Here is a 27593-nt window from a genome sequence, read left to right as displayed (position 1 = left end):
GAAATACTATGTACCAGGATTAGAGCTGCTCTATTCTAGTGTAAGGACTCTTTAGACAAAGCTTAAAATGGAGAAAGAACAGGATTAAACTGACCCGCCAGTAAATTAACTACCAACCAAAACAAAATACTCTTTAAAGGAAATAACATCCAGATTCTCAAGTAACATCCAGCATATATAGCACACAATAAAGATTACTAGACATTCAAAGAAGCAAGAAAATGTGACATGTAACCAAGAGAGAAAACAGTCACTAAAAACAGACTTAGTAAACACTATGAGCAGGTTCCTCATTTTGTAGCTATCATCCTAACCCTGGAATATCTACATTCTGGACTTACTTTATGTGAGAGGAAGTGTGTTAGACTTCTACACTAAAAACTACAAAACAGTGCAGCGAGAAATTAGAGAGACATGGCATGTTCACAGATTGCTACATTTAACATTAAGATCTTTATCTTCCCAGATTTAAGGAGTCCCATTCAAAATCACATCTCACTTTTTTCTTGAAATTAACAAGCTGAATCTAAACTTTATGTGGATATGCAAAGAACCAGAGTAGCCAAAACAATCTTTAAAAAGAGAAACTAAGTTGGAGGACTTACAATATCTGATTTCTAGCCTTATTAACAAAGCTACAATAACCAAGTAAGCATGGCAATGGCACAGTAGATGAATAGATACATGGAACAAAATAAAGTTTGTAAATAGATTCACATTTATACAGTTAATTGACTTTTTAAAATGGCACCACAACAATTCAACAGAGAAAAGTCTTTTAAAATTTGGCATTTGAAAACGTGAATGTCCATATAAGAAGCAATAATTCAACCCTTATATCACCTCTTAAACAGAAAATAGTTCAAGACATTGCACACCTAAATGTAAAAGCTAAGACTATAAAGCTTCTAAAAGAAAATATAGAGTATTTCTGCAACCTTAGAGTGGGCAGAATTTCCTTAGATAGGACTTAAAAGTACTAGCCATAAGAAGGAAAAAGATAAAGTTGCCTACATCGAAATTAAAAACTGCTTCTCTTCAAAATTTACTATTGAGAAAATTAATAGTCCCAGACTTGGAGAAAATATTCCCAGTACATACACCTGACAAAAGACCCGTATTTAGAAGACATAAAGAACTCTTCGAAATTAACACCGAGACAACCCAACTTAAAAATTGGCAAAAGACTTGAATGGACACTCAATAAAGAAAAACACTCAAGTGGCCAATGAGTAAATGAAAATGTTCTCAACAGAATAAGCCATCAGAAAAATACAAATTAAAACCTTACTGCACTATACGCACACATGTGCTCACTCACAGACACATTTGGATAGAAAATGACTAAAATTCACTTGTCCTTGAAGCCCAAACCCTGTTGCATTCTTAATAATCCTGAATCATAGTTCCCTCTACTCTTAGAAGCCGTTCCTCTTTTTATCTTAAGTTCTGCTTTGGTGCAGCTTCCCCCACAGTCCATCGACCAGCGTTTATGAAGCTCACATACTGTTCCTCAGTTTTGAACTTCTTTTAGCCTCAGAACTGCGAGTCAATAAATTCCCAATATTTAAGCCAACCCATTGTGTAGTATTTGTGAAAGCAGCACAAGAAAACCAAGTTTAGTATTTCATCCTGTGCTGGTTTGAAAGGATTCATGTACCCTAGATAAGCTATGCTTTAGTTCTGATTTGTGGAAGCAACAGTTTTTTCTAATCCCCGTTCAGTACCATAGGTTGGAAACTTAACTGGGTAATCATTCAACACATTCAGCATGAATTTATTGAGAATCTACTATATATCATTATTGTTACATGAGCCAAAAAAACGCAAACAAACGTCCTTCCATTCAAAGAGCTTCTGTTCAATGGTTTTCGTTAAAAATATTTAAATTATCAAAATATGAATATTATTTGAGGCCTAATTACTAATTTTTAAATGTATGGCCTAAGGGGCCCTCCTGACTAAAATGAAGGTCATGTAGTATATTGATCAGATAAATACTCTACATCGAATTACCTGAGGGGTTTGAGGCAATGAGTTTAATCCCTCTCTGCTTTAGTTTCTTCAACAATAAAGTAGGAATGAGAGTGCCTATGATTTTATGAAAATGAAATGAACTAACGCCTGTAGGCTACTTAGAACAGGGCTAGGCACATGGTAGATACTAAATAAATGTAAGTTACTATTATTGTGCTGTACTCAGAGTTATTATTAAAATGCCTGAACTTTTAAAGCAACTTTTGTGACAAATATTTGGTTTAAGGCCATTTCGGTTATTTCCTGGTTGACCACTGGACAACTAAAATGTTGCAATAGGTATTTTTCCCCAGGTTGCTGTGTTTTCTCATTCATTAGGCAATCTACTATCTGAAATTTTTCTCATTCTGATTTTTAAGAGAGTAATTTTGAGCATTGTCATTACATAGATTAGATAGATAGATAAGTAGATAGATTGATAGATGATGGATGTCAGATAGATTATATAGATAGATAATGATGATAATGATCAAATTGATAGATAAACAATAGACAGATAGTATAGACAAATAGAAAGATCGGTAGGTAGACAGATGGAGGATGGATAGAGAGAGAGAGAGAGATGGATGATAGATAATTTTTAAACTTTAAAAATCTTAAGTAATTTCTTAACTTGGCCCATTGATTTTGGTCCCCATAAAGACTGGAACTGTATCTTGCATTTTCTTAATATTCAATATAGTATCTAGGACAGCTTTGGAAACACAGTTGATAGTGGATGGATGGTTGGGTTCTAGGATGGATGGATGGATGGATGGATGGATGGATGGATGAAAGATGAGTAAAAGATGAATGAAAAAATGGATATCTGAGCTTAGCCTACTAAGATAATTCACTAGCCTACTGAATTACTGGATATGGGGTCAGAACAGGTTAAAAGTAAATCAAGTTGAAGGACTCTTTATCTCCAAAACCATGATTTCAATAATTATCCAACTCACTTAACTTCTGGTCATCATTAATGCTTAAATCTCAACAATTTTTTTTGTGCTTCTAACCATAGATAACTGTGATTCATTACAAACTTCACACATGAAATCAACCTGTCAGATACTGTCCTAAGGCTACTTCAGTAGGATCAGGGCTGGTGACCATTTATAGCCTTTTTTTTCTTTTGTTCCCCATGGAGCATTAGTCTTTGATGGTGAGGCATGAGGTTGCCCTGACAATGCAGGGAAGAGCTTTATTGCATGAAGTGCAGCACTCTCTGTGTTTCCTTTTCCTTCTCCAATGCAGCTAGGACTATAATGGTAATCTCTCATTTCTTCAGACTCTATAGAGCTAGGTTATAAGGATGATGCTGGAAGACCCTATATGTTTGTGAGGAGGGAATAATGGAGGAGTGAGTATTGCAGTGAATAGCAGGATTCTCTCCTTGGTTGTTGGGGTTTTGGTGTGGGATTTAAATCATGTGATGACTAAGTGGTGTCATCATTAAAGAGTTTTAATTTTGACATTGATGCCAGAATGTGACTTTTTACTTACTCTATCTGTTCTTTTGCTATCAGTATAAACTTCTACCATCTGCAGAAGGTACAGTTTTCATTGATTGTTCTTATTTCCAAATCACTTTTTGTACCCAAGCTTATTGTTGATGCTTTTCCTATAATCATGGTATATGGGTCTAAGAAAAGGTATTACCTTAACAAGGGCATGAATCTTAAGGCCGGATTCTTGTATGAGATTGTAATATTTATCTTTTCGATCATGCTGATCATCCAGAGAGAGAAGGCATTCCTTTTTCCCATCTTTTCTCTTAAATATTGGTGTCACCCATGTTTTTATGATGTTTTGAATTTCTTCCACATTGTCTTTAGCTTTCTGAATTCTTTGTTCAAGATCATGAATACTGTTGGTGACTTGAATGACATAATCCCAAATGCCTGCTCATCAAAAAGAAATATAATAGATTTAAATAGCTTATATCTAAAAGTCTAGTTGCTCTTTGAAAGATAGAGATTCTTTAACCTGGTGGGCTTTAAAAGACTTTTCTGCACAGGTTACTTCACTACTTTCAGATACTTTTCCATCCTACTTTTATCAAAAACCCAGCTTTTACCATGACCTTGATTATGGAGGAAGAGAGACAAAGAGGAAATGTTTACCTGCACACAATAATTGGTATAGGAGCCAGAACATTCAATTTTACACCCTCATACCAGTGCAATTTATGACTATATTTGGATTATCAGTCTTCAGTTTTTTTTTTTTTTTAGCACTTTCACTGTGTTTGGTTGAAAATGTCATTCCCTCTTATATATGGAATAAAGTTCCAACTCCTTTAAGATAGCATCAAAGACTTTCATAAGTTGACTATGATCTTCTTTTCAAACTTTAACTCTTCTGAGGGCTCTAATTCAAGTTAATCTTCCTCTCCTGTGATTATCACACTTTATTTTAAGTTCTAATTTTAGCCTATCTTTTATGGATTTTTTTTTCTTGGCACAATTTTTTATTTAGGGGAATTTTGGTATTTAAAGACGTTTGTAAGATTCAGTTAGCCCTGTGTACATTTTTTAAAACTTCTTTTTGTTTTTCTGTTTTTCAAATTTAAACCAAATCTCCCCAACATTTTTCTAATTTCTAAAAAAGAGAATTAAGTTTATTTATCCTATCAAATATGGATTAAATAGGAAATCCAAAGAGGTTTAGCAAAATCCACGATGATTAAAAGAAAAAAAATTTGGCGGAGTGAGGGAAAAGGGAGATGGAATATATAGGAAACACCAAAAAACAGAAGGCAGCAGGTGATGAAATTGATTAATGATATATTTTGTCTCTTTTTTGCAATATCCAAAGCATATTAGTTACAAACTCAAAAGAACACATTCTTAACATCCTAGGATTTTGTGGGCAATAGCCTGTCTTTTATGATTTACGTTGTGCATATGTCTGTCTCCCAACTAAATGTGAGCTCTCTGAAGAAAGGTGTCATGTCTCATACACCTCCTATTCTCCCCATAGTGCCTCACATAGTATCCTGCATATGCTTATCAGCCAACGAAGGTTCATTGAACTGAATTGGGGAACACAAGAGAAGTAAATACATAATACCTTGTGGTAGTTTGGAGTTGTATATCCCAGAAAAGGTCATGTTCTTTTAATTCATTCCTGTGGGTGCGGACCTATTGTGGGTGGAACCTTTTTGTTAGGTTATTTCAATTGAGATGTGAGCCAGGATTAAGTCCCAATCAAGAGAGATCTTAATCTTTTTACTGGAGTCCTTTATGAAAGCATAAAAGATAGGAAAAGCCAAGAGAGAGCTTAGAGAAACTAAGAGAGGACCCACAGAAGCTCAGAAAGGAAGCCACTGAAACCAGAAGCTGAAAGCACCAGAAATACAAGAGTGCAGGGTAAGCACATGCCATGGGAAGACATGTGTCTTCCCATGTGACAGAGGTGTCCCAGATGCCAGCAGACTTTCTGTAGAGAAGGTATTGTCTTGTTGATGTCTAAATTTGGACATTTTCATGGCATTAGAACTGTAAATTTGTAAGCTAATAAATCCCCATTGTTAAAAGCCACCGCTTTCTGGTATATTGCATTCTGGCAGCTTTAACAAGCTGAAACACCCCACTTCCCCTTAAGACACTGTGCTCGTTTGAAATGATGTATGGACCCTAGAAAAGCCATGTTTTAATCCTAATCCCATTTTGTAAAGGCAGCTGTTTCTTCTAATCCCTACTCAGTATTGAATGTTTGAAACTGTAATTAGATCATCTTACTGGAGATATGATTTAATCAAGAGTCGTTGTTAAACTGGATTAGCTGGAGGGGTGTCTCCACCCATGTGGGTGGGTCTTGATTAGTTTCTGGAGTCCTATAAAAGAGGAAACACTTTGGAAGAAAGAAGCAGATTCAGAGAGAGAAGAGCAGAATGACATAGCCACAAGAAGCAGAGTCCATCAGCCAGTGACCTTTGGAGATGAAGAAGGAACATGCCTCCCAGGGAGCTTCATGAAACAGGAAGCCAAGAGAAGAAGCTAGCAGATGATGCTGTGCTCACCATGTGCCCTTCCAGATGAGAGAGGAACCCTGACCATGTTCACCATGTGCCTTTCCAGATGAGAGAGAAACTCTTTGTTCGCCATTTATCCTTCCACTTGAGAAAGAAACCCTGAACTTCATCGGTCTTCTTGAACCAAAGTATCTTTCCCTGGATGCCTTAGATTGGACATTTCTGTAGACTCGTTTTAACTGGGACATTTTCTCAGTCTCAGAACTGTAAACTAGCAACTTATTAAATTCTCTTATTTAAAAGTCATTTCGTTTCTGGTATATTGCATTCTGGCAGCTAGCAAACTAGAACAGATACTCACAAGCTACTTAAGAAAATTACATAACAAGGATAATATATTAAAAGCTCCCATTCATCAAGTTGCCAATATATGCTGGAGACTGTGGGAGTTCTTGTACAATGTCTAAGCTTCATAATGCACATAACAGCAAGTTTTCTAAATCTACAAATCATATTGAAAGAAAAAGAGGAAGAGGTATATCAATTCTCTCTGCCTTTTCCACTTTGGACATATGTCTGAGAAGAGAACAGACTTGTGTTTCAATCCAAAAATCAGACTACTAGGGAATAATTTGAGGTTCTGTCAACTTTATTAGACCACTGACACCCAAAATTTCTTCTTCTGGGCCCAGTTACCTTCTGTTTTCCAGTTCAGAGTCTCCTCTGCAGCTCTCAGGCGGAGATCAATATTGTGCAGCTCACCTTCCACTAATGGAAATTCCACCTCTAGCAGAGTTTTCATAACCTTGTTGTACCAATTTGCCATTAACTCCAAATTAGCCACAAGCTGCCGATAGAATTCCCTGGAGGAAAACAGGGCTGCTGCTGTCTCAGGGATGTGCTTCATCTTCCTGGGTTCAAGGTAACTCATTTCTTTCAGCACTGAAATCAGCTGGGGGAAAGAATCAATGCAAGTGGCTGTAGCTCAGTGATGGTAAATAGCTGCAATATCTGGAAACATCTGGAAAGCCCCAGGGGGCCCAAAGACTTTCTAGGTCCTTTCTTAACTTGTACTCCTACAGTTCCTTAAACCTAGTCTCAGCGAAGGGGGCTCCAGAGTATTAGAGCAGAGGGAAGATGACTCAGAAAGCAGTAAGATTTAGCAAATCTCTAAGTCACAAAGTGCAAGAGTAGGAAAACCAGAGAACAAAGACAGTAGTGAGAGCAAAGGACTCGGCCTTCCATGCTTTGGGCATGTGGCTGATGAAAGAATAGGCTCATGCTGACTGAGCCAGTTCCTACTGAGGGGGTGATATGAAGGGAAGCTCATCAGGCCTGGGAATACCACACCTGAAGGCCCTCAAATTAGATTTCTAGTACTATCTCCAAATGAGGTCATGCACATCACCACAGAGAGGCAAGGACAGGATTGAGAGGAGATTACCCTTTTATAATTTAATGGTTAAATATAATCATTTGGAATATCCCACACTTTCTCTAATCCTGTGTGGGATTTCACTCAAGAAATGGAAGTCACCCAGTCTTCTCTGAACTTCTCTGGGGCCCTGAGTTTAGTGACAACTGCAGAAGTGAGAAGACAAGCAGACACTACCCAAAGAAGCAAGAGAGAGACTTCTGGCATGGTTTAAAGTCACCGTCTTCATCCTTTGCTTATGTGTTGTTGTGCTTCTTATCTAAGCTACAAGGATTGATGTATACAAGGGCATAAGGGAAAAGACATATACTAAGCCATGGATTCCCCTTCTCACTCCCCCAATTCTTGCCTCCATGTAATGATACTGGGCCCCTAGCTCTCCTTCCAATAGCTGGCCAGTTCTTCACTGTAGACTCACCGACACCATTCAGGGTTAAGACAAGCACTAACCATTGGAGGGTTTGATTCCCGGTGCATGCCCATGCAAAAAAAAAAATAAAATAAAAGTATATCTTAGAATCAATGAAATACACACTGATGATATTGGAAAATAATTTAAATGCCCAATAATAGGCCATTTAAAGTGTGCAAACACATAATTTGCATAAATTTAAATAAAATATATTTTAGTATATACAATTATTATCTTGTCCCCAGAGAAGCAATCTGGCAGTTTAGTCTGTCTAAACTGATATGTGTATATTTTTAATAGCACAGCTATTGCCATAGTTTTTGACATTTTTTATTGTGAAATAGAACATATACAAAAAAGCAATAAATTTCAAAGTATATTTTAAAAGGTAGTTGTAGAACAGATTTCAACATCTAGTATGGGTTACAGTTCCACAATTTCAGGTATTCCTTCTAGCTGCCCTAAGACACTGGAGACCAGAAAGAAGTATCAATCTAATGATTGAATAGTCATGCTCATTTGTTAAATCCCAACTTCTCTGTTATAACTCTGCCTTCTGCTTTGATCCTTCTCCCAATCTTTAGGGATATTTTGAACTATGCCCATTCTTACTTCTTCATGTTGAAAAGGGTGTTGACAATATAGGATAAGGGGATGGAAATGGTTGATATTCTTGGAGAGACTGGCATCTCTGGGTTTCAAGACTAATCTGGCCTAGGAACGATCTGAAGGTTTTAGGTTTCTAAAAAGTAAATTTAGTGCGTGAAACTTTTGTAGAATCTCAGATAAAACCCTATGTGTTCTTTAGGGTTAACAGGGATGATTTTGGATGGGGTTTGGCAATCCATGGCAATTAGCAATACCTAGCTGCATCTTGCACAAAAGTAGCCTTGAGAATTGCCTCTCAATTCTATATGTACTCTCTTAGCAATTGATACCTTCCTTATTTTATTACATTCCTTTCCCCTGTTTGGGCAGGAAAGCATTTCCGATCCCATGGTGCCAGAGCCAGGTTCATCCCTGGGAGTCATGTCCCATGTTGCTAGGGAGACTCACACCCCTGGATATCATGTCCCACATAAGGAGGAGGGTAATGATTTTACTTGTAGAGTTGGTCTTAGAGAGAGAGAGAGGCCACATCTGAGCAACAAGAGGTTCTCTGGAAGTAACTCTTAGGCATAATTATACATAGGCTTAGTGTCTCCTCTACAGAAAAAAGTTTTCATAAAAGCAAGCCTCAAGATCAAGGGCTTGGCCTATTAACCTGGGTCTCTAGGGTTTGAGAGAGCATCTGGGGTTTACCAGGTACAGTAATTTAATAGTTCCATACTTTTTCTCCAGTTCCTCAAAGTACTTTGTCAATACTTGTTAATTATCTGTCCAACATACTCTGGGATGTATCTGTGCCATAATGTTTGAAATTGGAAGTCAAGGCAAGGGTGTTTATAGCTCTTGTTTGACTTGTAGCTGTAGTTTGCCACCCTACATTCCATGTGAGCTGAACTTACATTATAGCTTAGGTATTTAGTTCTCCCCCTTTTCCCTATCTTTTCTTGCTTCTTTTCTCTCCCTCCTTTTCCTTCTACTGCATACAGACTGTAAAGCACCTACTTGGTGCTACACATTGAGGCAGAGAGTGTTCTTACCCTTGAAGTGTATAGAGGAGTGGCCCATCTTCAATATTACCTTATACCAAAGACAAATATCCCAACTATAACATCTAGGTTGTGGCCTATGTGGTAATCCAGATATCATCTCTTTGGGCATTTACTACATGTGCTGGTTTGAAACAGTCATGTACCCCAGAAAAGCCATGCTATTATAATCCACCTTGTAGAGGAAGACTTTTGGGTGGGACCTTTTGATTAGGCTGTTTCCATTGAGATGTGAACCACACAATTATGGGTGGGATTTTTGATTAGGTTGTTTCCATGGAGGTGTGACCCTACCCATTTAGGGTACTGCTTGGTCCATTTACTGGAGTTCTTTAAGAGGGAGGCATTTTGGAAAAGGCACAGATGCTTCAAGAGCCAACACAGAGAGGAGAAAGATGCAACCAAGACCCAAATGTTTGGATATGCTAAGAGTAATGGTTAGGTTTGGGTGCCAACTTGGCCAGGTGATGGTGCCCAGTTGTCTGTTTAGGCAAGCACTGTTCTAACAGTTACTGCAAGGATATTTCGTGACTGGCTGATAAATCAGAAGGCTGGTTATTAAATCACCAATTAGTTGATTAAGTCTGTGGCTGGTTACATCTATGATCAACTAACGGTGTGTCTTCGCAAACAAGAGAATACAATCAGTTGGATTTGATCCTGTCAGTTGAAGATTTTTAAGGGAAAAGAGAATTTTCATTTCTTCTTCAGCCACCCAGCCTCACCTATGGAATTCATCAAGGATCTTCATCAGAGTTGCCAGTCTTGCAGACTGCCCTACAGATTTTGGACTCTTGCATCCCTAAGGTTGTGGAGATACTTTTATAAATCTCATATTTACAGATATCTCCTCTTGGTTCTGTTTCTCTAGAGAACCTTGCTAATATACTAAGCTAAGAGATGAAATCCAGAGAAGCTAGGTGAGGATCCACAGATGCTTACAGAGAAAGTCACTGGAATCAGAAGCTGAAAGCAATGAACAAGGAGCAAGGATGAGCAGATGCCAGACACATACATGCCTTCCCAGCTGACAGAGGTGTCCCAAATGCCAGTGGCCTTTCTTTGGAGTTCAGGTATCATTTTGTTAAAGCTTTAATTTGGACATTTTCATGGCCTAAGAACTTTAAATTTGTAACCCAGTAAATCTCCTTTGTAAAAGCCAAATTTCTGGTATATTGTATTTTGGCAGTTTTAGCAAACCAAAAGCTATGCAATATGGCTCACAGTGAGTGCTGATAAAATTCTCCCAAGGACTTACATGAGTTAAATGACAGACACATGTTTTGCCAAAATAAAGAAATGGATCCTCCAACTCCCCGTGTTGCCTTTGATTCCAGGGGGAAACGGATGGTCTACCTAGACTGCAATTTTCTCAAAAGACACCAATGTGCTGTCAATTTGGTTTGCAGTCTAAAGCATATTCCTAGAGAACATGCCATCAAGTCAGAAGTAGGCGACTGGTTTTAACTTAATACAGCCAATATATTCTTTTCTTTTTCTTTTTTAACTGAATGATGAACTTCCTGATATGGGCTAACCTATGGTCATCATTTTCTCCAGCATTAAGCTTTCTATGGTCAGTACAGATCCCATTGATCTTCAACCTTTTGATCATCTAGAACAGGGTTCTTCAACCTAAGCACTACTGACATTTGGGGCAGATAACTGTTATGCGGGCATGTCCTGTGCATTATAGGAAGTTTAGCAGCATGATCTCTATTTACTAGATGCTAGTAGTGCCCTCTTGTCCCCAGTTGTGACAACCAAAATATCTCTGGGGGCACAATTTTCCCCTAGTTGAGAACCACTAATCTAGACCTTTCTTCCCAAAGCTACTCCTTTGAGATTTATTATACGCTATCTAATATAAAGAGATGTTTATATCCCAGATTCTAACTCTCCAACTAGATTGTGGGTTTCTTGAGGTCAGGGACCAGGTCTCACACTTTGGTCTCCAGCCTCTAGTCCATGGCCTTTACACGGTCTATGCTTGATACTAAGTGATCACTGATATTTTACAATATTTCTTGCTATGCAAAATCCAAGCATACATACAGACAAACCTGGAGAAGAACGTAAGAAAGCATTACATCTCCGATTTCACCCCAAAGATGAAATGCAAATTCTTTTGAGCATCTTTTGTATATTCTTAAACAAACAAATAAACAAACTATTTGCCTTTGAATTCAGCAAAGTTATATGAAACTCTTCAAGAATCCAAAAGAAAGTTACTGCTGCCCAACTTACCTGTGGGTTAAAGTTGACAGTGATTTGCTTTGTCTCTGGGTAACGTCTCAGAAGTGGCTGGGAAAGGTTGTACTGTGATTTCTCTGATACTGTCTGACACCAATCCTCATAAAGTCTTGTCTCATATCTGTGAGGATCAGAGACAAGCACCCCCTCATAAGCACCCTCCTAACTCCCCAATGCCTGATTATAATCTGGAACACCAAATGGAAGATACAAGTAGTAAAATGCTTGTATATATTCTCAAGTCAGAGTCATTGTTCCAGCTAGGAATGGCAGCTCTTATAGGTACTCATTCATTTCTAAAGGCAGCACAGCTTAAATCAGAAGAGAGTAGCAAGGGAGGTGTCATATGATTGTTTGGGGGACTAAGGGAAGCTGAAATTAGCCTCAAGTAAAGGTGGAACAAATGGCAAGGTAAGATTTGCTTTCACATTAATCTTCACCTGCTTAAGGACATGAGTCCATTCGGTCACTGCACATTTACTGAGAAACAGCATGGAGATGAGGAAGAGGACAACATGTGTGCAGAGAACAATGAGGAGACACATGCACTGGGGAATAGAGGTGGTATGGGACATGGCTGGAGAGGAAAGCAAAGGCCACATTAGGCAGGACTTTGTGTACCATGTTAAGGGATGTGGGAAGCACTGAAAGGTTTTCCTAGCTGTGGAGTGGGTGACATTATAGGTTTTGGTGACAGTGTCAGCATTGGAGGACACAAATCTGAAGGCAGGGAGGCCTGTCAGGCAGCAGCTACAGCAGTTCAAGCCAGATATGCTCTGGCTGTTCGAGAAGGTAGTTGAGACATAGAGGAATGGATAGATTTGGACCTAATGGGGGATAGTAGCAGGAGAACTAGGCTGACTTGGCAGATGGGACGTCACGAAGTGATTTGTTTAAAACAATGATAAGCACCATCATAATCATCCCCACCACCATCATCATCACCATCATCACTGTCATCATTACCACCACAACAGTCACCATGATCATCTATATAATCTTATACTTCTAAATCAAGAGTAAGAGGACAAAGCAGAGGGAGAAGACAAGGCAATGAACGGGCTGTTCCTAAATTCAGCAAACCCAAAAGAACTAGTACAGTTTTAAGCAGGAAAAAAACATGAACTTGAATCAAATTTTCATTTCATTAAAATGAAATACCTTCTCCATACAAGGATACAAAGAGTATTTCTAAAAAGTATTTTCTCTTTGTGCAGCATAGATTGCTGCTTTCCGCTTAGTGAGCAGCTCCTGTGATTTTTTGGGACATGGATCTTAGAGTACCATGAGGCACTCTAAATGCCCCACTTTTTCTAACTTTGCCAAATTTATGCTCCCAACAAAACTGCATTGGAAAAGGGTTTGTTTTCAGAACAGAGCTGCATTCTCCTGAGATGCTGCATTTCCAACGCAGAAATACTGTACTTACAAATATGGTTATAACATAAAACACAAAGAGACATTTCAGAGTCACTGAAGACTCTGCACAAATTTCAAACTGTGAAACACATCCTGGGGGCTATTTGGTTTACAGAATAACACAATTCCAGAAGCTGCTTACTTTTCCAGCAATGAGAGTAGATCTTCATATTTTTGTATCATTCGCTTGCCTTCAGCTGACTCCATGCAACTGCCCGTATAGGAGAGAGAAGAACAAGACATGGAGTTAGAAGTCAAAATATAGTCTGAGAAACAAACGGCAGCCGGTAAGGAAGAGATCTAATAGCTTCTAGGACTGGTTTCCAAATGTCCCTGAATGAGCCTGCATTCTTCCCACACATCCTCCAAAGGCCACTAGAGGGCACCTGCAGGTCCTCAGATACAGGCAGCCCACGAATGATGGGGATGTCATACTTTCCTGATTAAAAGTTCCCCTGGCCCTCACTCCACCTCATGAAACCATGGTTTGATCTGCCCCCTTATCCTAGCTGAGCCAGGAATGCAAAAGTAAATGAGGTCCCTCAAAACTGGATACAATGGAAATTCAGATATTAAAGAAACGTTCTAGGATGGTACTTTTCTATATTTAAGAAAAAAAATCACCAAAAGAAGAGAGATGATACACTTTCTCTAAAAATCCATCTAAGGTATTAGATCAGAAGCTCGGCCATTCATTAGCATATTTCTATTATATGCCCTCCTACTCCTCACTCCCCACACATGCACATACACAGATGCCTGTGTACACACACGTGCATGAAGGCTTCCGCAGCAATGCTAAAGACCATAGGGCAGTGGGAACAAAGCTTGGCTGGAGGCACTTTACTCACATTGTTTTCCTGGTTTTGACACTCACTACAGCACTAAATCCAGCATTCAGTCCAGGTCCCAGGAAAATAAGTGAAGTATTTTTAATTTTCAGAAACCTTCACATTGTGTAGAGGGTCTCCTGTTTGTTCTGCTAGCAAAATGAGGTTGCTTACTGACAAAGATTCTTTAAAATCCATTTGCTCTTTAAATCAACACAGGGTTTCTTCACTAGATCCCTTGAGCTTTCAGTATAAGCCCTTAGCCTGGAGAGAGGGCACTGGATTTGCTGCTGGGTTTTCTAGTTGCTTAGTTCCCTTTATTGCCAAATGAGCAGATACCTCTGCAAGGCAGCAAAGAGAAGTGGCAAGCTTCAGACCATGAAGGTGGGCTCACACCTAGCTCTTCTCTCAAAAGCAGAGCGATTTCCATAAGTCTCATAACCCTTGTAATTCAGTTTAACATCTACAAAAGAATGAAGTTAGCCAAGAGACAGGCTTCTTATGCTGGTGCATGTGGACAGTTGCAGAGAAATGTTTGAGAAGTCACAGAACTAAGTACACTGGAATTCCCTATAATTTCCATTTCATGTCATGTTGAGGACTGTAGAATATTTTTATAACCAATAAATGTATATCATAGAGCTTAACACAAATTTGAGTTCAATTTTTAAAATAAATCAAATTGTGGGCTATGGAAGGGCACTATAGCAGATGTGTTAGTGTGCTATTTATATCCCCTCTCGGGGGATTGTTCTCCCAGGGCAAAGAGTGTTTCCTGCTGAAGCACAGTTGTAGACCTCTTTGGGAATGGCCCTCAGCCAAAGAGAGCCACCACCACTAAGGTCACACCTCTTTCCCAAGAAAGCCCACATCCAAAGACTAGGTCATATTGGGGTACACCTTTGTACCCCATGACCTTTTCTCTCAATTCACAGCGATTCTGAAGAGCCAGTGTTCCCTGTAGGATTGGCTGAGGACTCGGTTGCAACTAACCATAGCTCAACTTCTCCCACTGCTCAGTTCTGCTTCCCTCACTCCTTCATGGCTGCTATTCTCAAAAGCATCCTGATAAACTTCTTTTGGACAAATCTCAGAGTTTGCTTTCAGGGACTGAACCTAGGGACAGTGCCATAGCCCACATTCCTAGAAGCAGCCCTATCACCCCTTCCACTCCATTCACACATCTATCCCCTTCTGCCTTGGGAGACATTTTCGGGAATCATAAGGGCTGACTTCTCCCCTGGCCTCAGGTCCCAAAGCTGGGGGAATCCTGGGAAGAATTTTGGGCTAGGAGCCCTGAGACCTAGCCAGCCATTCCCATCCTTTCCTTGGCTGTCTCTAGGACCTCATGCAAGTCTACTCACTTTTGGGGGGCTCACTTTCTTCATCTGCAAAATAAAGCACTAAGACAAAGCAGATGCTGCAAACAGAAAGTCAACAAGTCCACGGGGTAGATTTGACCCACAGGCATGTTCTGCTTGATCATTGCAGTTTCAAAACAAAATTGAATATTTGCTAATTTTAAAACTGTGCATTTCCTGTAAAAAATCTGATTTTCAGCTTATCTCAATGGTCAGGAGGTTGGTCCTATTGAATCTTCTTTGCTGCTTGACATCCCTGGAACAGAGTGGAGATGATGAGGGCAGTTCCCTTTAGATCTCATCCCTGCTGTCTTATATTATCTTCGTCACTGGATCATGGCATCTTCCTGGCCTCTGAAAGTGTTCAGTCTTGTCATGCAGGCCAGAGATTCTCTAAGGTCTTACCGAGCTCTAAAAACCCTGTGATTCTCAGGATCAGACTCTAATTCCTTTGTGTCTGCTGTGTTTGCCAAAGCCCTGTGCTTTCAATGAGATTATCTTTCAGAAATAGGAGTGAGGAAAAGATTCCCCATCCAAAGGCAGCATCCTAAATATACTATTGCACAAAACTCTTCTCACTCCCTTCTAACAGCTGAGATGCCTCTAACTCTCACAGCTTCTAGACTCTGCTGCAAGGTAGGGCAATGGTTTCCAAACCAGGTTCATACCCGAGAATCACAGGCGAGCTCGCTGAAGAAGAAATTCACAACCCCTCCCCATCCAGCGACTGAGATTCAGTGAGGGATGAAGCCTAGGAATCTGCATCTTCAATGAGCACCCCAGGTTATTCCAAAGTCCTTACCCCACCCATTAGGAAACAGTGGTTGTTATAATTTCTCAACAGCCTCAGTAGCAAAGAAACAATAAGTCAGAGGAAGAAGTGTGGAGTAACTCCACAGAGCTTCCAGACACTCAGTAATTTTCCTCCAGAAATGAATCTCAAAGAGCAAAGGGAGTCAGTCTGTCATCCATGCATGACTGCCCCACTTAACATCAAGGGATCCACTCATTGCCACTGCTTGGCCAATAGGTATCTGGTTGACTACTGAAAATGGAAAGAAATTCAGATGATTTTAATGCCTTAGGCAAGTGAATTGCATACTACAAAACTCAAAATTTGTAGCAGGAACAGAAGTTCAAACCAAACCAGCCTTACAGGAATAAGATACTCACAGATGTGTGATATTTCTGAAGTTGCTGAAGGGACCCTTGATACGCTGCCTCAGCTCCTGTGCCCAGCGAAGACCCCCAGCCACAGCAGGCATGTTTTTGTGCACCTGGGAGAACCCTGGGGATACATGCAGTCAGATGCAAGCAAAGTCTTGGTCCCACTCTGCCCCACAAACACCTCTAACCAGTTATTCCACTTTTTGTATCATTTACCTTCTTGTAGTAAAATCAGGCTGGGGTCAAGAGTTTCTGAGTGCTCCTCATATTCCGCTAAAGAATAAGGAAGAGCTATCCTGGGAAGAACATTACCAGCCCAGCTCTGTTGCTTACTAGCTCTATGACCTCACACCAGTGACTTTCAGCCTGGCTGCACACTAGCATCACCTGGGCATACTTAAAAATACTGATGCTGAGTTCCACTGGAGCAATTTTGACAATTGTTCTGGGTGGTGCCTGGTCATCAGTATTTTTTCAGAACTCCCTAGATATTTCTAATATCTGTACAGTCGGGATTGAGTAACACTGTCTTCAACAGACATCTTAATTTCTCCTGACCTCAGTTTTTTCATCTATAAAGTGGGAATGGTATCTTCCCTGCTTAACTTCCAGTTTAAGTTAACTTCAAAAATGCAAATTCTGTAATAATTCATTAGGATTATGAATGAGACAGGGCATGTGGATTAACAAACACTTGACTAGAGTTAGCAAAGCCTGGATATTCTTTCTTTAGTCCATAAAGTGGGTTTGTTTGTTTGTTTATAATTAGTTAGCAAGATTTAACAATTGTGAGATTCCATTTAAAAATATATCAGTTTCAAGCCTCTCTAGTAAAATTGGAAGATCTGGCAACAATCAGCCACCATTTCTCCAGAAACAAGAGAGAATCTTATTATTCTCCAGATAACAAGAATTGGCTGGAGTGGAACAAGTGGTTACTTCCTTTAATATACCACGGATCTCACCACTGCCTGTTGCCTTATGCTCACCTAGGCCCATTATTTTCATTTCCTGCTTGGCCTCTGTGGTAGACAAAATTCTCAGATGACCCCAATAATTCTCACCCTTGTATAATCCCCTCTAAGTGTGGGTGCAACCTGCAAATATGATGAGATATCATTCCTGTGATTATGTTACATTTTATGCCAAAAGGGAGACGATCATGGGCGTGAGCCCTTTAAAAGCAGAGTTTTCTTGGCTGGTTGCAGAAGAGAATGTCAAAGATTTGAAGCATTAGAAGAATACAGTGCACTGTTGCTCCCTGGAAGATGGAGGGGGGCCAGATTGTAAGGAATATGAGCAGTTTCTAGAAGCTGAGTGCAGCTTCCCAGCTGAAAACCAACAAGGAAACAGGAGCCTCAGTCCTACAATCACAAGGATCTGAATTCTGCCTGCAAGAGTGAGCATGAAAATAGATTTTCCCCCAGAGTCTCTAGACAAGAACAGACTGACCAATAATTTGATGTCAGCCTTATGACACCCTGAGCAGAGAACCCAGCCATGCCATGCTGGACTGACCTACAGAACTGTGAACTGATAAGTCGATGTTGTTTTAAGCCACGAAATTTGAGATAATTTGTTACACAGCAACAGAAAACTAATACAGCCTCTGAAAGCATTTGCATTTTTAAACTCCAGATTTACCTGTAAGAAGTCATGTTGTTGGGACCCCTTAAAACAGGCACTAACAGATTTTCAGGGTATGATTTCCTAAGTGGAGGCAATTATTAATCATATATTATGAAACCTCTTTATAAATATAGTGGCTGGTTACTCTACTGTTTAAAAACCTTTGATAATTTCACATTGCCTGAAGAATGAATTCTGAATTCCTTAGGAAGGCATTCCGAGTACATCACAACCTGATCCCAATCTTCATGCAAACCTGAGCTCCTTCTATACCCCTTGCTTGCTTATAGGCAGGTCTGACTGGTCATCATCTACATCTTCTTGTACCTCTGCTTTAGAGACCTTTGCCTCTTCTCTCTGGCTGTCAATTCTCCCACCTTTTAGAATCCAGCTGAAGATCACTTTCTCCACAAACCCTTCCTGGAATTTCCCAGCCACAATTCATCTTGTTTTTGTTGCTGTTGTTTTGTATGCTGTATGATGGGGTCACATTTCATTATTTTTCCATGTGAGTATCCCATTATTGCAGCACCATTTGTTGAATTTTTGTTTGTTTCTTTTTTTATTTGCTTGCTTTGTTTGTTTTTTCAGGAAGTGCATGGACTGGGAATCTATCCCGGGTCTCCTGCATGGCAGGCCAGAATTCTACCACTGAACTATCCTTGCATCCCCAATTCATCTTGTTTTATTTCAGTTTTTTATAAATCGAACATTCCACTATGTGTAATTCTTACCTGTGCTTATATCTATTTACCTGATGTGTTCCTTGAAGGACCACCTTTTGGCATCAGTCCCTTTATCCCTGATCTGTCCCTGAATATGGGATTTACAAATGTGCCTCGCATTTAGCAAGGACACAAAAAATGTCTGTAAAACTGAACTGAATGGGTGTTTGATTTTCAAACAAACAAGACAGGGCATATAGGAACTGTGATAAAAATGGCAACTGCACACCTCATCATGGGACTGTCCTTTTGTCAGTCTCCATCTGTTTCTCCCATCAGATGCATGGTTGCTATGGTATTGGAAGGGATGAGAAACTTTTTTCAGATGTGGACAGGTCTACTGTGGCATTGAGGTATGTTTAAGCTGAATCAGTGTGGCAACATTGATCTTATGATTCAACTCTAACATGTTTCAAGGCCGTAATCTCAGTCACAGATAACTGGGAAATCAGTGAACTCTACACTCACCTCAGATGGCCTGGAATTTCAAGCAAAATAGTTGTATTTGCTTCCCTTGGGTATATCCTGGATCCAACAGATGCCAAAAGGAGTAAGCAGCACTCTTTCTAGTAACAGAACTACCCCTATGAATTCCCTGGCAGCAAGACCTACCAAGTTCTGCTTGCTCCTGGACATGCTGAGTATAGATGAACCTCACTGCATCCAGGTCTTCGTTGAACATTCTAATGAGGACAAGGTATCTATCAGAGGCATCCTGTGCTATTAGTGGTCTTTCGAGGAGGCTTCCCGCTATGTCTACCAGCTGCAGAGAAGGCAGAGAAAGAAGAGAAAGAATACCATAGATTACACTTTTTGAAGGTTACATAAAACCTGCTTTCTGATGTTCCCTTCATATACCTGCCAATGTAAGAGGGGTCAAAATCACTATTGTTGAACTAGAACAATAATTATTAGTATTTGAATAATCAGTCTCTCTTCCTCTCCTCTGCTTCTAAAAGGGAAAGATTCCTGTCTGCTGGGTCATCTGTCAGGTAGTTTTTTGTTGTTGTTGTAAAAATCTGGATAAAGCAAAGAGAAAATGAAAGCTATCAGAGAATTAAGTTGATCCATATCACTAAGAGCTAAAACAGAGGAGTGTTATATTGGAGAAGAATAAAAGAAGATAAGAAGGCTGGGTGTGGTGGGGAGAACTGGAGGACTAATATTTATGGGTGGGAGCAAGAAAAAAGTTTCAGAGAGCTGTTGCCCGAGAATAGCAGTGATGGTTAGAATGCTTTTAAAGATGTTTTTTTCTGGGCATGAAAACTTCTATAACCTTTTGGCATTTCCTGGAGCAGCTGAATCAAGATGCAAAATGCTTTAATGCCTGTAATTACTTTTTGCTTGTTGGACTGCATTTCTTTGATTCTGATGCTACACTGAGATGGGGGCAATGTAGGACTCATTATATTTAGAACATATCAATACACTACTTTTAAACTTGTGCTGCATTCTAACCTCCAACCTTCACCTCATGCTTTAGTCAGGGCTGGATTAAACCCAGCCAAGCCTGGCTTATGGATTTTGAGCATGGTTTTTAAAAAATGTATTTTAATAGCTTTTTTTTTAAAAAAAAAAAATGCAAAGAAGAACATGTGACTGAGAGTGTATGTGGCCCGCAAAGCCTAAGATAGCTATTATCTGGCCTTTTATAGAAAAAGTTTGTTGACCTTTGCTTGAAGTCAATGGTTTCAATATGTACAATGCCAAAATTATATTCCCATAGTTTACAATTGGAAACTGGGATGACCCCCATCTGCCTAAGGCCTCACACTTGCCCTTTCACTACCATGTTTCACCTTGGACCATTATCACCACTTTTTTCTTTTCACCCTCATCCAAAACCTAGGTAAGGGGAGAGAAGGCAAGCTCCAGCAGCTCAACAGCATAGCTTGGATTCTGAGACAGGTCCAGAAAGTTCTGGGTCTCCAGATCATACATGTGGAACAGCTAAGTGCAGAGAAGAGCCACATATGACCTCACAGCTCAGGATGTTTCCCAGGTCAGAGTTTGACTGTGTCTCCTTATTGCTTCCAAGATACTCTAAATCCTCTCTAATGGAGTTAAAGTTCAGCAAATAGGCTTGAGGGCCCATTCTTCCCTCCACAGAACATTCCCCTAGGTCTCTGGAGATGGTGAAAAATAGCTCTGCCTTAATGGAGGCATAAAGGAGCAGGTCCTCACAACTGTTATAGCTTAGACCTCCTGTGGCAAAAGGGCAGGGTATGGGCTGAGGAGCCACTATAACCAGACTGACACCTCAGACTCACATTCTTTGACCTGGATGTACCTGTCTGGTCATGTCCACTGAAAAACACTGAAAGGGTGGATGATCTGACAGCAATGACAGGTGTCTGGATAACGTGATCTCTCTGGCCCCTACTCTTCAATCCTGCAAAAGCACTTAGGTATATCAAACATATCCACTGAGCTTCTGCTTTGGCTAAAGGACAAAGAGAAAACTTAGATTTCTTGTTGGTGAAATGACCAAAAAGAGAGAAACAAAGCAGGAAGAAGGGACTGGATGGCTTTCCAACCAAGGCCCATGGACTGGTTGGGAGACCCATTAAAAAGAGGACTCAGGTCATGAAGATAAAGGATCTGCTTTTAAGAGGACCCTTTGAGACTTGGTCTAAGCAGTGTTGCTTCAGGGACCAGGTGGCTAAATGTGCTACGAAGCTGGGAAGGTCTTGCATTCCTTTGTCCAGAAATTTCAAGGACTGGAATTTTTGTCATCCAGAAAGATACAATCTTGGCACACTCATAGATGCATTCATGGCAGGGACCATTAGAAGAGCAACAGTAAAACTCTTTCAAGCACCTTTCTGGACAGATAAAATTTGCAAAGGACACTGTAGATATATAGTAGAGACATACAATGATTTTGAAGAGAGGGAAATTTGAGAGTACTTCTGAGGCATCCCTTCGGGGACTCCTTGAAATCCATGGTGAAGAGGGATTTATAGGACGAGTAGGGCTGGAAATCCTCAGTGCATGAATGGAATTCCATCTGTACAAGTTGTCCTGTGAATTAGCCATGACCTTTGATGGCATAGGATCATTTGGTTGACACATATAAGCCCTTGCCTTTGAAATTAGTTCAAGACTAACTTGGAGAGAAGCCCCAAAGGTCTTCCTATGCAAGTTAGGGAACATCAGGTATTTGTTAAAACTTATATATATATATATACATCAATACATATATATATATATCAATACTATATATATATATATATATATATATACACTCAATAACTAAAGAAGCCTGGCACATTTGGGTTATCCAGTATTCTAGAATTGTATTGATTCACCTGTTCAAGGTTTAATCCTCTCCTACAACTTTCCCACCAGTTATCCAGTCTATGTTTGGACATTTTCAGTGATTAGAAACTTACTACTTCTCATGGCATTTCATTCTGTCTTTAAACAGCTCTGACAGAAATCTCTTTCTCCTACTGAGAAAAATCTGCCTCCCTGCACTTCCATTCAGTAGTCCTAGTTTCAATCTTTAAGGCTTTACAGAATAAGTCTCTTTATAGTTTATAGAATATTATCTTGCTCCAATAAGTCTTCATGTCTCAAGACGCAGCTCTCTGTGTTGTCCTATCTCGTATCTGCTTATCACCCAAACCCTTCTCCTTCACACTCCTTGTATCATCTGATCAGTGCAAGATAGGTCAGAGCACAGGCCTTCTTTTTCTTCTTTTCCAGAGCATAGGCCTTACTTCTATTAGAATCCTATAACTGATTATCAGGTAGGATGATTAGCTTGAAGCAACCTAACAGTAGGAGTTGTGTAGCCACTGAATTGCTGAGTCATGGTTTCAGGATGGTGACAACAGGAGACTTTCCTGTTTTTAAAGAGTACCCAGAGAGTGCATTCCAGAAGAAGCTCTTTTTTAAAGGTACCTCTACGTTGTCATGCTTTCAGAAAAGTGTAAGCAATCCATCTGAGAAGCGCAGTTCTGCATACTTCCATGCCCTTGTACACTCATGGTAACTTTTTTTACCAGATAATAAGAATAATTAATATTTTCAGGAACAAAACAGTTGGAAATCCTACCCCTTTGCTGACAAGGATGAAAGAACATTGTGCACAGGGGTTGCTCCCTCCCTACCTGTACAAACCTTAAAGGCATGTTCCAAACCAGATGTATCATTAAAGGCTTGAATGAAGATGGTACCCAGTCTTCGGTCAAGATCTTCTACTCGCAGGTTAAATTCAGAAACATCATTTTCAAATTCCTGGAGAGATACCACACATAAGAAAAAAAAAAGATTTTCTGGAAGCCAATCCCACTCTGCTCCTTTCTCCTGACCTTTGTAGTTGATCTAGTTATACCAAGGATTTACTTTAATTTTCTGAAATTCACCTTGGCATGACTTAGTTCTAAATTTATGTAGACAGTTACCTATTTTTGTAGCATTTATTTTCTGGGCACGTTAGGCAAAATGGCAAAGTGAATCAAATGTGAGGTTGGCATTCTTTTACCTGCCTTTCTGTGGTCCTCTCTTTCCATTCCTGAAGCCCTTTCTCCCTTGACCACAGTGCAAGCTCATAACACTTCAAAAGTCATTTCAGCAGCAACATTCCCAGTGATGGGGCTATTCCAGCATTACCACCTTCTTTCTTCCCTTTTCCAAGTCAAAACTCCTAATTTTTTCAGTGAAACTGAACTAATCTAGCCATGAGGAGAAAAGTAATCTAATTAAACTAATATATATACCATTCCTTCTAAATATATTTTAATTGGTTAAAACAGCAACTAGTCATTGTAACTAAGGCTGCCAAATTTAACAAATGAAAGTACAGGACATCCAATTAAATTTGAATTTCAAATAATAATTAGTATATTTTTAGTATAAATAAATCCCAAATATTGTACTTTATCTGACAGTCCTGACTATGTTCCTCTTCTTAGAATGCAATAATTTTCAAAGAATCATTAACTCAGATTTCTTATTGGTAAGAATTATTATTTGTTTTTATTGGTTTACAATAGTTTATAATGCATGTTCTTACCACAAAATAAAAAAAAGCAGCAAACATGATGTGGTTCTACTTCCTAATTCAACCACATTAACATTGTGGTATGTTTCCTTCTAGATTTTCCCCCTTCGTTGAGGATTTTGTTTTGCTTTGTTTTATTATATGTAGCAAACACATGACAAATATTCTCCTTTATGTCCACCTTCTTTGTCTCCCCTACTCTTCACTAATAGAATTTTATGAAATGATATTTTCTCCCTAAGCCTGACCAACTAAGATTCTTCAAGACATCTGAGGGTGCTTAGAGCAAATTCCTGCCCTAATTCCTTTCTCCTTTCCCCCATTACTCCTTTTCTTTTAAAAAATAATTTACCATTATAACTATTATTACTGTGATTTATTTTTTTAACAAAGTAAATAGTTTTAATCCTAAATATGACACAGCAGCATAGAGTTATCAATGATTGCCCCTGCCCAACATCCCTTTGTCCACTCTTTCATAACGTTTTTAAATTGAGAAATCTTCACACACACACACATTCTATGCATGATGTTAATCAATGGTTCATAGTATCATCACCTAGTTGTGTATTCATCATCATGATCATTTTTTAGAACATTTGCATCTCTCCAGAAAAAGAAATAAACAGAAAAAACAAAAAACTCATACATACCACACACTTTACCCCACCCTCTCACTGATGACTCATATTTCAAGCTACCCAATTTATTTTACCCCTTGTATCTCCTATTACTTATTTATTTTTTATCCACATTTTTTTTACTCATCTGTCCATACCCTGGATAAAAGGAGCATCAGACATAAGATTTTTTTTTCACAATCACACAGTCACATTGTAAATGTTATATCTTTATGAAATCATCTTCAAGAATCTAGGCTGGAGAGGGCCAAGATGGCGGCTTAGTAAGGTACGCGCATCTTAGTTCCTCCTCCAGAGCAACTACTAGGTGATCAGAAACAGTGCAGAACAGCTCCCGGGACCACGGCAGGGACTGGACACACAGTGTACCCCAGTCTGGACTGGCTGGACCGGCTGTGAGACTCTGCTGCAGTGAGCTCCCTGAAGGCGCGCGCTTCCCTGGGCTGTGGTGGCTGGTGGCCGGTGCCCCTCCCTCCCTCCTTCCCGAACCGACAGAGAGTCTCGGAGAGGCAAGTTCCCCAAGCCACGGCGGCTGGCAGCTGGCACCCCTCTCTCGCGGGCGGTTTCCTGGACCGGCTACAAGTCTTGGATCAGCGAGTTCCCCAAGCCATGGCAGCCAGTGACTGGTGCCTCTCCCCCACAGGCAGCTTCCCGGTCCGGCGACGAGTCTTGGATCAGTGAGTTCCCCAAGCTGCTGTGGCCGGCGACCAGCGCCCCTCCCCCACAGGCGGCTACCCGGTCCGGCGGCGAGTCTCGGATCAGCGAGTTCCCCAAGCCGTGGGAGCCAGCGGCCAGTGCCCCTCCCCCATAGGTGGCTGCCCAGAGGGAGAAGAGGGAGTCTCCGACAGTGGCAGGGACTGGGTCCAACCAAACACCAATAGTGGCATTAATAAAGGAGCCACAACATGTTTTGCTGGTGGGACCTGCAGACAGACAAGCACCACATACTGGGCAGGATAAAAAAAACAGAGCCCAGAGACTTCACAGGACAGTCTTTCAACCTGCTGGGTCTCACACTCAGGGAAATCTGATTAAATGTCCAGATGCCAGCAAAAAATAACAAATCACACCAGGAAAATTGAAGATATGGCCCAGTCAAAGGAACAAACCAATAGTTCAAATGAGATACAGGAGCTGAGACAACTAATTCTGAATATATGAACAGAAATGGAAAACCTCTTCAAAAACCAAATCAATAAATTGAGGGACGACATGAAGAAGGCAAGGGATGAACAAAAAGAAGAAATGGAAAGTGTGAAAAAACAAATCACAGAACTTATGGTAATGAAAGATACAGTAGAAGAGATGAAAAAAACAATGGAAACCTACAATGGTAGATTTCAAGAGATAGAGGTTAGAATTAGTGAATTGGAGGATGGAATATCTGAAATCCAAAAAGAAAAAGAAACTATAGGGAAAAGAGTGGAAAAATTTGAGCAGGGGCTCAGGGAATTGAATGATAATATGAAGCACACAAATATACATGTTGTGGGTGTTCCAGAAGGAGAAGAGAAGGGAAAAGGAGGAGAAAAACTAATGGAAGAAATTATCACTGAAAATTTCCCAACTCTTATGAAAGACCTAAAATTACAGATCCAAGAAGTGCAGCGCACCCCAAAAGGAATAGATCCAAATAGGTGTTCTCCAAGACACTTACTAGTTAGAATGTCAGAGGTCAAAGAAAAAGAGAGGATCTTGAAAGAAGCAAGAGAAAAAAAATCCATCACATACAAGGGACACCCAATAAAATAAGACTATGAGTAGATTTCTCAGCAGAAACCATGGAGGCAAGAAGACAGTGGGATGATATATTTAAATTACTAAAAGAGAAAAACTGCCAACCAAGAATTCTATACCCAGCAAAATTGTCCTTCAAAAATGAGGGCGAAATTAAAACATTTTCAGACAAAAAGTCACTGAGAGAATTTCTGACCAAGAGACCAGCTCTGCAAGAAATACTAAAGGGAGCACTAGAGTCAGATACGAAAAGACAGAAGAGAGAGGTGTGGAGAAGAATGTAGAAAGAAGGAAAATTAGATATGATATATATAATACAAAAGGCAAAATGGTAGAGGAAAGTATTACCCAAACAGTAATAACACTAAATGTTAATGGACTGAATTCCCCAATCAAAAGACATGGCAGAATGGATTAAAAAACATTCTATATGCTGTCTACAGGAAACACATCTTAGACCCAAAGATAAACAGAGGTTGAAAGTGAAAGGTTGGGAAAAGATATTTCATGCAAATAACAACCAGAAAAGAGCAGGAGTAGCTATACTAATATCCAACAAATAAGACTTCAAATATAAAACAGTTAAAAGAGAAAAGAAGGATACTATCTACTAATAAAAGGAACAATTCAACAAGAAGACATAACAATCATAAATATTTATGCACCGAATCAGAATACCCCAAAATACATGAGGAATACACTACAAATACTGAAAAGGGAAATAGACACATCTACCATAATAGTTGGAGACTTCAATTCACCACTCTCCTCAATGGACAGAACATCTAGACAGAGGATCAATAAAGAAACAGAGAATTTGAATATTACAATAAATGAGCTAGACTTAACAGACATTTATAGGATATTACACCCCACAACAGCAGGATATACCTTTTTCTCAAGTGCTCATGGATCATTCTCAAAGATAGACCATATGCTGGGTCACAAAGCAAGTCTCAACAAATTTAAAAAGATTGAAATCATACACAACACTTTCTCAGATCATAAAGGAATGAAGCTGGAAATCAATAATAGGCAGAGTGCCAGAAAATTCACAAATACGTGGAGGCTCAACAACACACTCTTAAACAACCAGTGGGTCAAGGAAGAAATTACAAGAGAAATTAGTAAATATCTTGAGGCGAATGAAAATGAAAACACAACATATCAAAACTTATGGGACGCAGCAAAGGCAGGGCTAAGAGGGAAATTTATTGCCCTAAATGGCTATATCACAAAAGAAGAAAGGGCAAAAATTCGGGAATTAACTGCCCACTTGGAAGAACTGGAGAAAGAATAGCAAACTAACCCCAAAGCAAGCAA

At 39.7% G+C, this 27593-nt stretch overlaps 1 protein-coding gene across 8 annotated transcripts in view; it reads right to left on the bottom strand.

The window, feature by feature from the left end:
* The window catches only part of DNAH9 (dynein axonemal heavy chain 9), a 372566-nt gene that overhangs the window by 300442 nt on the left and 44531 nt on the right, over nucleotides 1–27593 (bottom strand). For 4 of the 8 annotated variants that reach the window (XM_077166001.1, XM_077166002.1, XM_077166003.1 and 1 more), the window contains 7 exons: nucleotides 23010–23126; nucleotides 19494–19644; nucleotides 16534–16648; nucleotides 13312–13380; nucleotides 11745–11871; nucleotides 6692–6947; nucleotides 3679–3920 (listed from right to left, as the gene is read on the bottom strand). In XM_077166001.1, coding sequence (XP_077022116.1) covers nucleotides 3679–3920; nucleotides 6692–6947; nucleotides 11745–11871; nucleotides 13312–13380; nucleotides 16534–16648; nucleotides 19494–19644; nucleotides 23010–23126 — 1077 coding nt within the window. The other 4 variants (XM_077166005.1, XM_077166006.1, XM_077166007.1 and 1 more) reach the window with 4 other exon arrangements.

The sequence above is a fragment of the Tamandua tetradactyla genome, chromosome 6 (genome assembly GCF_023851605.1).
Source record: "Tamandua tetradactyla isolate mTamTet1 chromosome 6, mTamTet1.pri, whole genome shotgun sequence".
NCBI lineage: Eukaryota > Metazoa > Chordata > Mammalia > Pilosa > Myrmecophagidae > Tamandua > Tamandua tetradactyla.
This window is presented reverse-complemented; position numbering and strand designations above follow the sequence as displayed.